Source organism: Trachinotus anak, unplaced genomic scaffold (genome assembly GCF_046630095.1).
Source record: "Trachinotus anak isolate AG129_WGS33_773 ecotype Australia unplaced genomic scaffold, CSIRO_AGI_Tana_v1 ptg000015l, whole genome shotgun sequence".
Classification (NCBI taxonomy): domain Eukaryota; kingdom Metazoa; phylum Chordata; class Actinopteri; order Carangiformes; family Carangidae; genus Trachinotus; species Trachinotus anak.
Window position 1 is genome coordinate 16,293,975 of NW_027273866.1, and position 16,061 is coordinate 16,310,035.

General features: G+C 43.6%; 1 protein-coding gene across 2 annotated transcripts in view; it reads right to left on the bottom strand.

The window, feature by feature from the left end:
• arhgap5 (Rho GTPase activating protein 5) overlaps window positions 1–12,381 on the bottom strand; it is a 55,736-nt gene extending 43,355 nt beyond the window's left edge. The window contains exons 1-3 of one of the 2 annotated variants that reach the window (XM_071497437.1): window positions 12,081–12,381; window positions 3,007–6,954; window positions 763–916 (exon numbers count right to left, since the gene is read on the bottom strand). In XM_071497437.1, the coding sequence (XP_071353538.1) occupies window positions 763–916; window positions 3,007–6,741 (3,889 nt within the window). In that variant the 5' untranslated portion in view covers window positions 6,742–6,954; window positions 12,081–12,381. The other variant, XM_071497438.1, reaches the window with a different exon arrangement.
• Window positions 12,382–16,061: the final 3,680 nt, after the last annotated feature.

The window sequence follows — 16,061 nt, forward strand, 5'->3', positions numbered from 1 at the left end:
AAAAGCAGCAAATCCTCATTATTGAAGAAGATGGAACCACAGACTATTTTGGCATTTTTGCTGCTCTGACAATTTTTTGTTCTTTACATAATTGTGCTTTTAGTCACAACAAATGTCCAATAACCTGAAGACCCTTTGACAGGAACCATCTGCGGTTTTCCTTACATGGTCTTGCTGGTATCATCTCATTTTCTTTTCTCCTTTCTTATGGACAGTTGATTAATGGACGGCACGTACTTGTGTAAATCTCTACTTTCATTTCCTTAATCAGTTTTTTGATCGTGGTCATCTTTTACCACCTTATTTTGTAGTCATTCCAGCAGAGCTTTGGCAACACACCAAACACCGTGCCAATGGAGCTCATCGAATTGAAATTGGCTAGTACTGACTGGCAGCCTGGCAGATGGGCTGACAGAGCAGACAATACGCATTCATTTGGTGACATCAGAGCTGAGAAGTGAATCTCCCTAGAATTTAGATCCATCCCACCTTAAATCATCCCTCCACCCTTCCTTTTCTTCACTCAATCACTCATTTGGAAAGATGTGAGAGGCATATTCACAGCAAATAACCACAAAGTGTTTGTATGGAAAAGCAAACCAGCTGTACTTTAAAAGAGTTACAAAATACCAGAGAGCGCCTGGCTGCACCTAAACGCCCAGGCAGATGCAACAAATAAAGACAAAAGGAACAAAAACAACAGAGGAGAGTGGGATAGAAGACAGAGACAGAGACAGAAATGCATGAAAACGCATGACTCACCTGTGCGCTCAATGTAGTCGACGCATTTCTCGATAAAGAGTGGGATGGGTCGCTCAGGGGTCACCAGGTTCTGCAGGGGAACACCAAAGTAGTTGCTCTCCCAGGTTCTCCGGGTGGGAGGGTACAGAGGCTTGGGGGGCTTGGAGGATTTCGGCTATAAGGTGGGGATGAGAGAATAAAGAAGAGGGATGAGATGAGGGAGAGGAGAGTGATTACAAAAGAAGGAAAGGGCAGGAAGGATGGGCGGAGTAGGATGGGTAAGGAAAGAAAGGGGGATGGAAAGGAGGAAGAGACAAGAAAAGGAGAAAAGAGAACAAACAGGGATGGGTAGCAAAAGGAGTAGAGAAAAAGGGAAGAAGGGAAGAAAAAGGAGGAAACATAGAGGCATGAAAGAACAAGGAGGAAAGGAGAAGTGAAATTAAAGAAAACAGGAAATAGCGAGATTAAAGAAAAGATTGAGTGACAAGAAAAGAGGAAAGAAGCCAAATGGGATGATGGAGAGACAGAAGTAGGTAGGGATGAGGGCCAAGAAAAGGGAGGACAGGAAATCAAGTCAAAATAAGTGTTAAAGAGAACGAGAAAACAGGAAAGGTAGAGGGAATTGAGGGAAAGACACAAGGGAGAGCAGAGATGGAGGAGGAGAGAGGGTGAAGAGGAGGCAGAACATATCAGAGGAGAAGAAGAAGAAGAAGAAGAGGAGGAGGAGGAGGGCAATCGGGGAATAGATCAGAAAGAAAGTTAGTGGGATGAAGGGAGAGAGAGGGAGAGAGCAAAGGGAGGTTCATGTGGAGGAAGACAAAAAGAAAGAACACAACAGACAAAATTGTTCTTCGAGAATGAAGCCGGGACGAGTAACGAGGCACCAGGGTTGCTTTGATTTCCCACACTCCTCTGCTCTTCAAAGTGTTGTCATGCCTACAGCGGTTCGGGCTCCTCTAATTGGCCAGGACGGCAACTAAACACCTTCCATTTTGTACCTTCTGGTTCTCCGTTCGCTCTCCTCTCTGATTATCAAAGACAGTTTGAATGTTCCAACAATGCCCTGCATTCATGACGCCATGTAGCACCAGCGGCTGTTTCTCTACTGATTTGCACACTATTATCTGATTCATGCCAGCGTGCGCGCTCACTTGCGTGCAAGTGTGTTTGTCGAAGTCCAATTGTGCTCAGGCTGCAGGAAACTGACAAATAGTCATGCTGTGATTATTTTTGCTGAACACTGAAATTGCCAAATATTGGTACAACCAACAGCCAGATTTTTTTTTTGGTTTATTATATTGCTTAAGTGAGTGCAAACATTTTTAATCAGAAGCAGATGTTGCTGCTTTAGATGCACTGTTTGAATTTAATACGAATTTGTGTCAACATTGCTCTATTTGACTTAAATACTGAGGATCCATTTTGAACACCTAAGTCTGTGAAAATGGAGGAAGTTTATATTGCAATTTGAGATTTCAATCTATAATGAATCTCTAATGCAAACGAACCCGCAAGTAATTTGTGATGAATTAGTATACTGCTGCATGAGTGTGCTAGTGTGTGGGTGTGTACACGCACAGTATGCTAATGTGTGCGTTTACCTTCGTTTCCAACATGGATGTTTGATTTGTGCTGACATGTTTATTCATTTGCACATGTGTGTTTGTTTACAAGAGTGTACGTACACAGTATTTGTCTTGGAGTCTAGATGACAGCGGCTGAAACACATGCACGTGTTTATATAGACCTAGCTCAGCAGTCTCAGACAAGCCTTTAGTGAGGATAAGAAGGGAGGATAAGCAGGCATCTTATCACAGATGCAGCCTCTGATCTGAGATTATACAGACAGAGCCCTACTGTCTTTAACAGTGCGTCTTTTATTGAGCTTTTTTTTTTATTGGTTCTCTGGGGCTTGGAAGGTGTGGAGGCTCATAAACCATTTCAGTGGTGGGGCCGATCAATCAATTATCAAATTAGTTTATTTTCACCACAAGTCCTGGGGCTATTAAAAACAGATATGTGCTCGTATCTCACGCCCTCACACATCTGCTCACACACTACCATACACAATCTTTCATTCTCTCTCATATTCAGTGCACTGAAGCTCTCTTTCACTCACTCGAAATAAAAAAAACACGAAGCGTTGGCTCAGCGTCTTGGAGAGTATAATACCTTTGCTGTCTTTCTTTTCTGTCTTTTGCTGATTTATAAACCACTTTGAAACCATCCTGTTAAAATGAAAGATTCATGCCAGACAAGACTCACCTTCTTTGGTTCCTTTGGTGTTTTGGGCGTCTTCTTCTTCTTCATCTTCTTGTCTTCCTGCTCGGGGTCAGAGGTGATAGCCGGGTTATCTATCCCACTCTTCCATGGGTCGGCAGGGGAGAGCAGTGGGTCCTCCTCGCTGCCCCGGTGGGCTCTTCCCTTTTTCTTTTTCTGCGTGGCGGGGCCAGACTCCTCCCCGTCACTGTCAGAGTGGAATCGTCTTTGGTAGGCCTTCGTCTTACTGAAGAGGATTTTTGAACGGTGTTTGTATTTTGACGGCCGCCGTCCAGTCTGGGACTTCCGGTCGAATCCATTCTCTTCCTCTCCTCCTCCGTGTAGACCGTGTAAACCGCCAAAGGAGTTTCTTATTTTGACCAGACGGCTGTGTGTGTCCTCAGGCACAGCATATATGTCGTCATTGTGGAAGCCCCTAGACCTTAGCAAGGTATCCACAGGGTCTGCATAGTTGTCTGATGCCTCCACATCCTCGCTGTGTGCCATTGGGCCACGTGGCATCCTACGATTACTTCGCATACCAGCCTCAATGGTTTTGAGCAGGTTGGGGTCGAGCTTCTTGACGTTAGGCTTGGGGAGGACTGGTTTGGGCCGCACAGGTGGAGGCACTTTGTGGTTGCGTTCATGGTCTCCCACAGGCGTGCTATGGACGGGATACTCGTTCCCCTCTAGGTCGATACGGTACTTGGCCCGCTCACTGGGAGTGGGGAGGAGCTGAACGTCATCACCTATTGGACTGTAAGGTGGGGGGGCTTCGTTATCATCATCAGATTCTGGGTAATAAGTGTTGTAGGCCGGGGAATGGCTATGGGGGGAAGTGGGGAAGACATCTTCACTGGCACCAGTGGTGCACTCGCGTGAGGAGCTGTCAAATAGGAAAGAACTCTCAATGCTCAGCTTCTTCTCCAGCACTTCATTGAAGAAAGGTGTAAAGACCTCCGTCTGCCGATGATACTGTGACAGTGAGTAGAGTGCTGTAAACTTGGCAGCAATCTCTGTGGCAATGTGCTCCCCCTCCGTCATCAACTCCTTGATAGCGTCATTCTCAAAGAAGTCTGCCTGGCTGTCTGTGATCGCCACCATCTGGACAGGGATCACGTCCTGGACTTCAGCCAAGAACGCCCGCAGCGTCGCCATAGAAGCCTTGCGTTTGGCAGAATAGACCAAAATGTAGCCGTGCACCAGCTCGTCTTTGCGGACACCAATAGCAGAGTGATAGGAGAGGACAGTGACCTGGATCCTCCTCCTGCTGTCACCAATGATCTTGTCTAGTATCAGTGTGTTGCTCTGGCCCGGCTGCCCTGCACTACAGCAGTGTGAGTCTAGGAAAGGCGAGAGGATGAGGTCAACGCTGAAAGGATCCCAGCACATGGCACACATGACTATCCTAAGGTCCGTCTCTGACATGTCTTTGATGGAAGGCAGTGGGGCCAAGACATCAAAGTTATGCTTTAGCCCCTCCAGCACTGCTCGGAGACCCTGCTTAATTTGGAACTCAGTGAATTTACGCGGAAAGGCCCCAGAGGGGATGTCAACAAAGGTGCACTGCAACTTGTTTGCCAACTGTTGGCCCTGGTGCCTCAGGATAGGTATGTTTTTGCAAACGCTGTCCCTCTGATTTGCCAGGATGAGAATAAATGGCAGCGGCTGTGCAAATCTCTCTCTCCTGCTCTGTGCTATCTCTGCTCTGATCCTGCCTATGCAATCTCCGATACAGTTGAGAGACTCTATGGAGTTGAAAACACAGAAGCAGCCGTGTGGCTTGAAAGAGTTGACCCACGTGTGGCTGAAGAGCAGCGTGGAGTTGACATCCACGGGAAGAAGCTCAAGCTCGTAAATTTTACCGTCAAGGGTGTACTCGTCATCTGTGGACTGAGCTCGGATCTCATTGGCTAGCTCCTGTGAGAGACCCTCCCTTCCCAGGAGGCAGAGGTTGATCTTATCGATGTTGGCACTGTTATAGTAGAGATTAGAGCGTCCGTGGTCAAGCTGCACTAGCCTGTTTGCCAAAACCTGCTCTACTTTCAGATCAACACAGTTCTGCCCGCTCAGGCACGTCTCCTTGGTGGGATGGTAAACAAACCCAATGTGTTTAAGGAGGAGAGACTCTCTATCTGGGGCAAGTTTCTGCAGTGCTCTGTATCTGGGCTCCTCATTCAGCACACTGTGAATTTCGCTCATCTTGTCGCAGCTGGGGGTGGCATTCAGATCCAAGTCATAGAACAGCTCAGCATGCTCAAAAAGCATTTCCTGAAAATCCTCTTTGGCCCTTTCAACTATTTCCTGCTGGTGTCTACAGTAAACATCCCTCCTATCTGATTCTGTGATGTACTTGTAGGCCTCGTCCTCCATGACAAAGCACATGACTTCCTCCCATGGCTGCCCTGGGCTGATAAAGTGAACCCTCTCCAGCGTCTTCTTGAACCTCTCTTTCATCTCCACTCTTCTTTTCTCTGACAGCAGGTGCTGGACATGGTTACGGTAAATTCTCTCACCATCCGGTGTGTCAAGGAGGTCGAAAGGTATCCTGCGGTCACTGTTGTCGATGTGGTCTGTCTCATCCCATGGTGTCTGTTCCAGAACCACGAACCAGTACTGGAAATCAGGCCGGTTCCGGATCACACTCTGCGCCTCAGGCCACGTGAGGTGTTCAACCTCCTCCAGGTTATTGAGGATGTTATTAAGGGTTTTCGGTAGCGTTGTCAGATACTCTTCCCTCCTCCTCTTAATGTGCTCCTGTTTTAGTTGTGCAATGTGCTTTGTGAACATGTTGCGTGCTTTCCTGGAGCCTTCCAAGGTGATGAATTCATCGTAGTCGGGTTGGCCCTTCATATTATTGATCACCGTTTTCCATGTGGTGTGGTAATCTCTCACGCTGTGCACCATCAGTTTGTCAAATCTATCTGTTACTGAGGCAATGAGCTGCCGTTGGGTTTTATAGGCCTCCAAATATGGCACAGTTTTTGGTTTTCCCCTTGTTTTATCCAGCTGCTGGATGAGGGTATTGAAGCTGAGCTCCACGTTGACATTGGAGCGTGCTGATGTCTCAATTAGCAGCAGGTTCTTCTTGCTGGCAACGAAGGCCTGCAGGTCCCTCAGGTGCTGATCCACACACTCGTCACATTTTGTGGCAGCAACGACAATAGGCTTCTTTGACTTAACAATTTGAGAGTAGAGGCTGTTGACAAACTTCATTTGGTCATCAAACTTCCTGTTGCAACCCTTGCTCACATCGATGCAGAGCACAAAGCCATCGATGTTCAGCTTCCCATCAGGCATCTGCTTCTGGTCAAAGTCCTGCTCCAAGCCCAGCTGGTCCGTGCAGATGTACATAAGCTTCTCTGCTGACTGGAGCTTGGTCGCCGCTGCCCGTTTCGTGTACGGCTGCAGGTTCGTGCTCCGATGCGGAAGAAACGTCTGGTCATCAATGAACTCTGTTTGCTCAATGATTTGGATTTTACAGTCCAACCCATCATCCCCTCGATGGGACACCTCGCCCCAGTAGAGAAAGTGGTCATTGTTAACCACACGTCCGCCAAAGTCTATTGTGCTCAGCACTGAGGTGTGTTCCGAGTAGTAGCTGTCCGCATCGGGACGCACATACCGATTGCACAGGCAGGACTTGCCCACGCCACAATTTCCCTTCTCTTTCTCCGTCCCCGAGAGGCCAACCACACTGACGGCGAATGTCGGGGGGCGAGCATCCTTGTTCTTGGCCATTATATCCCCCCGCTCATCGCTAACTTGGTCACTTCCAGGAAAAAAGGTCAAGATATCATTCCAGTTCTGCTTCTCAGTGGTACAGAGGCACTTTCATTCTGATTTTCCCTTGGTCGTGGCAAATCCCCCTCCAACTCTCTCTCTCTCTCAGTTTCTATCCTGGGTCTTCTTTAAGCTGGGATAGAGCAGCCGGCTTCTCCTTTTATCACCTGCCTGCAAGACACAGAATTCACAATTAGGAAAAGACAAAGGCAAAACAAACAAAAACATATTCGCACTGATTTGTCCTCACACTACCTCAGGCTCCTTATCACAAATAATATAATTAGCATGTTCCTCTGGGACACACACACACACACGTACATGCATGCACAGTGTACTGGTTTAAAACCACAAATCAGACATGTTAATATGGTATTACAAAGAGTTAGACAAAAGAACCCATTATCACACTTGTGCAGAAGAAAATGATCTCTCCTAAACAGTAAAAGCTTAATAAATGTTTTTGATTGGCGCTACGTGCACTGTTAATAAAATGTGCTGGTCCTGAAACACTACCTTAATAGGTTTATAATGTAAAACTGTGATGAAAAGGCCTCCTGCATTTTTGAATTTTTATTTTTTTAAATATGCAATACCAAAATGACCTTTTGCAGAGCCAAAAACCAAAGTGTGAGAGTAGAACTTATATAAGAGAAAAGGGAGAATAATTTAATCGTGGACCGCAATGTCACTTTTCCCCTCACAGAGAAAAAGAAGTGCTTTCAACCAATTTGTGCCGAGGCAGGATAAAAATGGCATGCAACTCCAGCCCTTTGACAGCCACTGACCTAGAAATGATTTGCTTCGCTGTGAGAATGAAACAGAGAAAATAAATCAGTTCACAGATTTGTTATCATCATCAGCACAACCTAGGGCTACATGATTAGGGCTAAATGTATAATCCTGATTATTTTGCTTGTCTTTATTTTGCCTGACCTTTTGCTCATGATTATTAATCCTGATTAGCACCCATGATGATCTGTGGAACTGAACTGTTTTGATCCGTGCACCTCATCTATTCAACATCAACAACTAGGTGAAATTTAATGATTCACTCCTGACACTAACAATATTCTGCTACTACGAACTGCAGAAATTGAAATGTTGCAAACGCTTCCATCTGATTGACTGTGCAACCTCTCTGTCAGTATTATCTGGGATTGTCACAGTCAAATAAGCCTGAACCTCACCATGACCTAACTAGAGGCTGATAACCGATAACGGCGGAGAGAATTGCAGTCATTGTTGTGTTTTACAGAACGATGGCAATCAGCCAGTGAATTTGCCTGCGTGAGCTGGAACTGCTAGCTGCAGCACGACAGCATGCTGAGCCTGAGAAACTGCACTGGTGTAGGAATCCAGTCCACCGAGGCGAAGCAATGAGGTTTTCCTCTCACTGACTGTTTATAGGGGTCAAGGTGATGATGTCACCTGAGCAGGGTGTGCAAGAAAATAGACAAACAAGACAAAATAAGGCACAAGTCACACAGTCCAAAACAAGGAGGACGCATGAATGTCACTCACAGAATTCAATCATATAATATATAAAAGTAATTTCTTGTTTTAACACCATAAATCAGGAGCTGCTTGCCCCACAAACACACCTCGAGGTTTACATGACGCCAGGGAGCAAAGCAGCCAGCAGGTCCTTCAGGTTTATAAACCTCACCACTGGCCCCTACAATAGCTGCTGTGCTGTTCTATGCGCCACACCTGACTGTAGCAGCAGCCAGGGACGAGTATATCTGAGCTTATGAACAGATGAAGCACTACACTGTATGTGCACATACACTTAGATGTGGTGCTAATTCTCACTACCGAGGTATTTGTGCCTCTAAGGCTAAAACTAACAATTACTTTTAGTACTGATAAATATAGCAATCATCTTTCTTGCTGATTTATAAATTAATTACTGATTCTAAAATGGCAAAAAAAAAAAAACATGGTTACAATTAGTAAAGTCCAAGTGATGTGTTCACATTAAGAACTCAGTCCAACCAACAGCCAAATACAATCCTAAATACTGAATTTATGATTTCAAACACTAAAAGATAAAGTGAGCAATTGTACATAACTGTGATACTGTAATCAGGAAACACGTGGAGTCTTTACTTGGCAACTGACTTAAACCATCAATTACAAAATCTGGAATCTATTAATTTCCTGTTGATCGACTAACCAACTGATTATTACAGCCCCACATTCCACCCCCAGTTCCCATCCAAACCACAGTGTTTGAGAAGATCAGTCACCCAAATCCAAACATCTGTTTTACATTTTTATCAGCCAATATCAAAGTCTGTTTTCACTCTGCTGTCAACACACAGGGCCAATGTAAGACTCAATGAGATGAATAAATGTTAATGTGCATGAGGAGGGGAATGGTAGCAGTGGTGGCTGTACACTGTAAACACCTGCATGGAGCCGGTGATGCTCTTATTACTGCAAACAGCATAACACTACAGCCCAAATTGCATTTGTGCTGCGCTAATGGCTAAAAGTAGCCTTGTGCATCATGATTAGTCTATTCACTGTGATGCTGCAGGGGGGGGATTAAGGTATCACTTGGCAAGCTGGTTTTAGAGATGACTAAATGCTGTTAAGCCCTGAAACACAGAGCAACACGCTGCCAAGGATGGTAAACCTTTTAAAGCTGAGCCCGGCTCAATTTTTAGGTAAAAATAAACTTTGTTTTTAATCACAAAGCGAGGCTCCAGCAGAGATCCCATCCCATCTACTTTAAATGAGGTGCCATTGATTCATTATGTTTCCCCGAAAAGAAACTCCGATCTCGGGTCCAGACAACAGAAATGAATCAAAACTTGTGAACAAAATCCAAACTGCCTCCTAAAAAGCAGCGAGTGAGCTCTCCAGCCACAGCCAACATTACAGCTTTTCCTTTCTACTCTCAGAATAAATCACAAGGGGTTTTGTGGCACACTGACCCCGCCTCACTGGATTTCTGGGTACTCAGTTTCAGATTCTTAAACCATTACCTGCCACTGCCATTTTTCAGCTGCCAACGTGCAAAGTTCCGTAATTGCAGTTTTAAATGTCAGCTACCTCATCATCTGAGGAACTACGGGTGTAATAAAAAGCAACAAACCGGAAAGCAGAAACTACAATAATTTTGCTTCCAGAAATGTTAGTGTCAAATAAACCCAAAGTCAAAAGAAATTTGGTCTAGAAATAATCAGTCGGCCTGCTTCAGGTGTGTAATAAGAGATGAGACCATTTTATTATATGTGGTTTAGGAATAATTTTGTCTTTAGTAGGCTTCTCTCCATCCTTCTACTGTCTAAGGGCACTACATTTTTTGTATTCAATATGAAACAGCTTAACAAAACATCTTTGTTGCCAGATACCAGTTAAAATAAAAACTCAATTACACTGATAATTTTCATTCAAAGCGACACCAGGCTGGTGATTCTTGGAAACACAATTTCCTTTGAAGAGCCTCAGATGTTTTGAAACATAATCCAAACTCATTCAAAAAACTATGTCAACCTCCTCCTGAGTCAGGTCCAGACCTGAAACCGAGCATCACTCGTCTGACTTCCCCTTCAATGATGTAAGAACAACAGTTTAAAGGCCAACTGACGCTATCAACCCTGCCATCGCTCACAGCGTTTGTCAGCACCAGTGCGCTTGTGTGGTTTCTAGAAGCCAATACTAGTATTGAATATTTCCCCACCATATTAGCATAATGCCAATACCAATATGCATTTTTTTTTTTTTGTTCTGGTCTTAGTGCAGTCACACAAGCAAAGCTTTCCAGATGTGCCTATCCACACCTATCAGTTCTCAGCATCTCAGTTCGTCAATTACACAGATAAGTATCTGTTAAACATTCACTTATACATCATCTAGATGGGAAATGTTTTGTCTGCAGGTAACAACCAGCATGAATCAAGATTTACCACCTAAATTCCATATTTTCCAAATTCCTACCACTTCCTCATGTGAAAAACAGGCATCGATCTTGCTACCTTCAAAAACCTAGACAGCATTCAGTTCTTTGTAATTAAGATCAACAGCTTTCCTGCAAACACAGCCCATTTAATAGAAAATGCTGAAAAGACTGACTGTGATTATAATGATAAACACACAGTCCTACTGACTCATTCAGAGCCCTTGTGGATTTATGGACACTAAAACAAGATAATAGCATGTACTAAGTGGAAACAACAAAGAACCCAATTGCTATTTTTTAACACAAATGGATCCCACTAATAATTGGTGCTCTTAACAACCACTATAACTCTGCAATGGAGCACATTTTATATATGAGAGCTGCGCGATGAATGCAAAAAGCTGGAGGAGAACCACCAGGGTTAGATAAAAGCCGGACTATCCCTTTAAAGAGAGTTTGGGAAAAGGGCAAAGGGAGCTGCAGCACCGACCTGCTGCTGCACAGAATTCACCAGAAACAAGGTGAAACAGCTAATGACAGGTGTGGTAAAGCTTCCCATCACAGCTGAGGCATCAGGGGCCAAAACACGCTGGTTAATGTCGGGGAACTTCAGTGACCTGCCCGGTGGCACCCCTGGACCTGACCCCCCATCCCTCCCTCCCCCCGGACTTTAAAGGTGAAAACTGGCAACCCGGCAACTTTCAAAACAAAGTCTGAATACGTGAATTTACCGATAAAAGCTGCCCCCATGTGAAAGCCCCGAACTCAGACAGTTATTACGGCAACACCTTTTCTTTAAAGTAATTTCCCATAGTTTTCCACATGAATCCATTTAACACGTTGAGATAAAACCCGATGAAAGCGGTGGATGTTACCTAAAACATCGAGCTCTCTGAAAAGGGAGGTGAGAGTGAGTTCAGGGAGTTAATGATAACGAGTTAGTTAAGCTTGAATTAAACCAACAGACATAATGTTGATGCGTCAGTGCGGCCAACAGGGTCCGACACGGTGTTCATTTTCCCCGGGAACAGGGAGTGAAGCCCGGCACGGTCCGGCTCGGCCCTGATACTCCAGGAGAGGAAAAACCCACCTTTCCCAATCCCGATTAGCTAACGTTAGCCGAGCTGCGTTAGCCTAGCATGCCAGGAGGATGACGGAGAGTTAGCTGGCTAGCGTTAGCAACACCAATCCCAGGCTAACGCTGGGCAGAAAGCGGGTTAAAAACCACAACCTGGGCTAATTTCACAGCCCAGACTCACATTCTCGCCCCGGTTTCCTTTGGCCCAGAACAGCGCGGTCCTGCGGCCAGGTTTCGCCCACGGAAAAGAGTGCTAGCTAAGCTAATGAAGTCCCAATCCCAGTACAAATACATTCCCTTACCCACCTATTAACATGGTCGCTCCCAGATCCACATACCACGGAGAGGAGGAGAAAGCATTCCCACATTAAAAGGCAAAAAACTCCCTTTTACAGTCCACAGTCTGCGGCCATTAGAGTCCCCCGACAGAATCCAGAGTGGGTCTCCAGGCGGCCCGGTCCCCCGAGTCCAGCGGCCGGTGCCTGTGTCTCGGGGTATTCTGGTGGTGTCGGTGTGGTATGCGCTGTAAGCCGAAACCTGCCTCTCGCTGCTCCCTCCCCTCTCAGCAGCACCGACAGCAGTAATGGCGACTCTCTCTCTCTCTCTTCACTCACCCTTCTCTCAGTCTATGTCTCTCTACCTTTCCATTCAGTCTCTCCCTCTCTCTCCCTCCCTCTCTCTCCCTCTGGTCATATTCATGTTATGAGGCATTATATGTAAAGTCATTTCACTGGCATCCAAAGTGACACTTGAAGTCCAGAAATGCACCAACAAAGTGCAACTTCCATTATGTAATGATATAAAATCATATAAAATTTAAAACATGGGGATGAAATAGACATGGCTGAATAATTCCCTTCCATTCCAATAATTCCATCCAATAATCAAGTGGTCAATGGACAGAAAATTGATTTTCACCTTTTTAAGCAAAAACACAAATCATCAGAACATCATTAAATGTGAATACTTGCTATAAACTCAAGATCTTTGTGTCTTTGACAGTCGCTCAGACAAAAAAAAAGCATTTTGAAAATGTTAATAATGATAGGCATTGTTCCAATAAACAATCAATCAATTATTAAAGATACTGATGATGGAAATAATCAGTGGTTGTGGCTTTACAGTACTTCTATGATGGACTAATACAACATAGCGTAAGATTATCCATGTGTTAATTACTTGAAATAAGGGAAAATATAAAATAATAAGACCACGACCATGTGATGGAGGGTGCAGGGTGACGGATGCATCAAAGTTGATACTGTTCTTCAAGTGACACAAATTTCTAACTAATTTGCATTTAATCAAATTATGATATCAGTTGCCGGCTTTGCCAAGTCGGTAATCGAGCCTTGTTGCAGTTCTTCAACTGACATCCACCTGTAATCATTCAACCCAATCATCAGTGGCTCACAACACGACATGTAATGACTCTATCTATTAATATTTACTATAAATTGTCAATAAATACTAACAAATACCCAGCACAACTCCACAGAGACATAATTCATCTCGTCAAATTGATTAATGCTAAATGCAGAGCCAGTGTCAACAACCGGGGGGCACAGGGGCAAAAATGAACTCATAATGTGTTTTATTTTATTTTAGCTGATTTCTATCTCCTGTTTTATTTTACTCTTTTAAAACTTATTCAAGTGTCTTCTTATGTTACCGTGTGAATCTTTAATTCCTTTCATGTCTTGAAAGCTTGTTGCTGAAAGGAGCTATGCAAATAAACTTGCCTTGTCTTCTGACCCCTACTGTCTGTGCATTGTGCATGAATTAATGAGTCATTAGTAATTTGTTTGTTTTAGCTTGATTAGGCACACATTTACATATTGAGCCAGCAACATACACTGTAAGCACAAGATAATGAAGCTCTTAAAGCCAAGATTTTCATGCATGCCTATTGTACAAGACAGGGCTTTGGTTTAGGTGCAGTTCTGAGGTAATTTATGTGCTTTATTAATTTATACAGGGCAACCAATCTGCATTGGGTACATAATACTTTACTGCATATTTAATATATATCCATATACAATAAGTGACACATTATACCAGCAGTCAGTGAGAAAGTGTATAGTTTTTTCACTTTTATTTAAATTATGCAAACAAACTTACAAACAAATTTGCAGTTAATTAAATGACCACACACTAATTGCATCACCGTGAACCTGGAGCCTGTAGTCTGGGCTTAAAAAATATTCAGTTTGTTTGCTTCAGATTCAGAATCAACTTTATTGTCCAAGTATTTGCTGAACACATGAAATCTGACTGGATATCAAGCAAGAATGTAAATACAGTAAGAGGTTTTAGCATCGCATGTTTACTGTGCAGGAAGTGTTCTGAGAAGTGACTTCACTGCATTACTGTCATGAGCCTGGTCTTGTGGGTAAATATAAAGAGGAAAATCTTCATGTTCAGTATGAGAAACTGTTCTTAACTTATGCCTTCAACACACTGGAACATATGGAGTCACACCCATTAGTTTTCCATCAATACACTAATTAACTTACCCACTAATTACTTCGGCATTGCCGGCAGATAAAAAGATACGTGCTGCCAAAATAGCAGATAAATCATAAAGTTAGACAATGAACTAAAATCTGGTTTAAAGCAGTGAACATTGACCAAATCTAACAAACCTACAGTGCTTACGTGACCTACATGCAGAAACGTGGCATAATAATCACAGAGGTAACCCTACACACTGTGTGTTTTAATATATATAAGGCAGCTGAATGTGTTCCTCCCTCTTCCTCATTGTGTGTCTGTCTCTCTGATCCTGTTTTTATAAATGTTTCTTTCTGTCTTTCTGTCTCTGTCTCGTTTCTGATTCATTTCAATAATCCTCTTTATTGGCATGAATGTTAGATGAACCACGTTGCCAAAGCATCTAAATACAAATTAAATTCTCGCTCTCGCTCATTCTCTCTGTGACGTAATTACGTTGGGGATTTTGTGTTTTGTTTTTTTCTCTGTGAAATTTGTTTAATTATGTACAGTGTAATGTGCCTGGGTAGAAAAAGGCAAAGCAGGTTTTCCTTAGATGCTGTGTTTTTTCTACTTCTGAAATATAGAAAAATATTTTGTCAGTTAATCCATCATCTGGTCCACAAATATTAATCTATTCCAATTCCTATTACAGGCCCTAGTGTGTGATTGTGATCTTCATCTCACACTGCTTATAAAACTACCCTCGGTTTTTACTTCATTAGTAAGTGTTCTTGTGATATTCCAGTCACAATATTGACAGTAATGAAAAGAAATGCTGCAGACGCTGTTAGATAATGGTGGGCTGTGGGTGCACAAAGGAGTCCGCAGTGAAAATCCTTCATTTATATTTCAGTTGTTCTGGGCTGGGATCAATATGGGCTGCTGGTTCCAGTGGATTCCCTCGAGTGCGATGCTGCGTTAATGAGCCTCAGAGCTCAGACGGAATACACTCACCCAGAAAAGAGTGAACAGACTCAATGGGGATGGGTCAGAAATCTAAAATTAACCCAGTGCAAGATGAAATTAAAGGACATGTATGGCATTAAATTATCGTGTTTTAAAAGCTGACACTTCCTCCTGAGATCTTACAGCAAAAAACAACCCCAAACAAATCAAATAACCAATTAAGGACATGTACTGGAGATGTTGTGCAGTTCTGTGTTCTTCTTCCAGATGTTAATGAGGTGAGGTGAGGTCACCTCTAAATACATGCAGCATCTGGTTCTGTGATCTAAACACTGAGGATCAGGACCTGGTTTTGGGTTCAGTCCATCAGAATTAAAGATCCAAGGCTTCTTTCTTAGAGCCACTGTTTTGCACCGGTGATGTAACAGTCCCACAGGGACGGATCCGTCAGAGGAGTGGAAGCACAGACCAATCTGGATAATGGAGCAGAGATGAGGCATGCAGTGTAGCTGGAAGACAACTTTGGGTTGAATGCCTGCAATCATGGACAATCACTGGCCCTGTTTATTAACTAAAAGACAACTACTACAACTGATCAAGCAGAAAACTCATAATGCATGTCTTTCATGTGTGTTCAGGTTTAACATTTGTAACATCCCAGCTCTTAAACCATGACAAAAGGAGGGAAATGCACACAGCTGTACTTGAAATAAAGAGGAAATCACATTCATTTACATGAATGGAAGCTAAATGTCAACTAAATGTATGAAATAGTCTATCAGTAGATGTATGGAAGGGTGGTGTTGCATGGTGTAAAATAAAAAGTACAAGCACACCAAACAAAGGCAACCATGTGGTGCAAGGAGGAGATCCAGAGATGGAGTG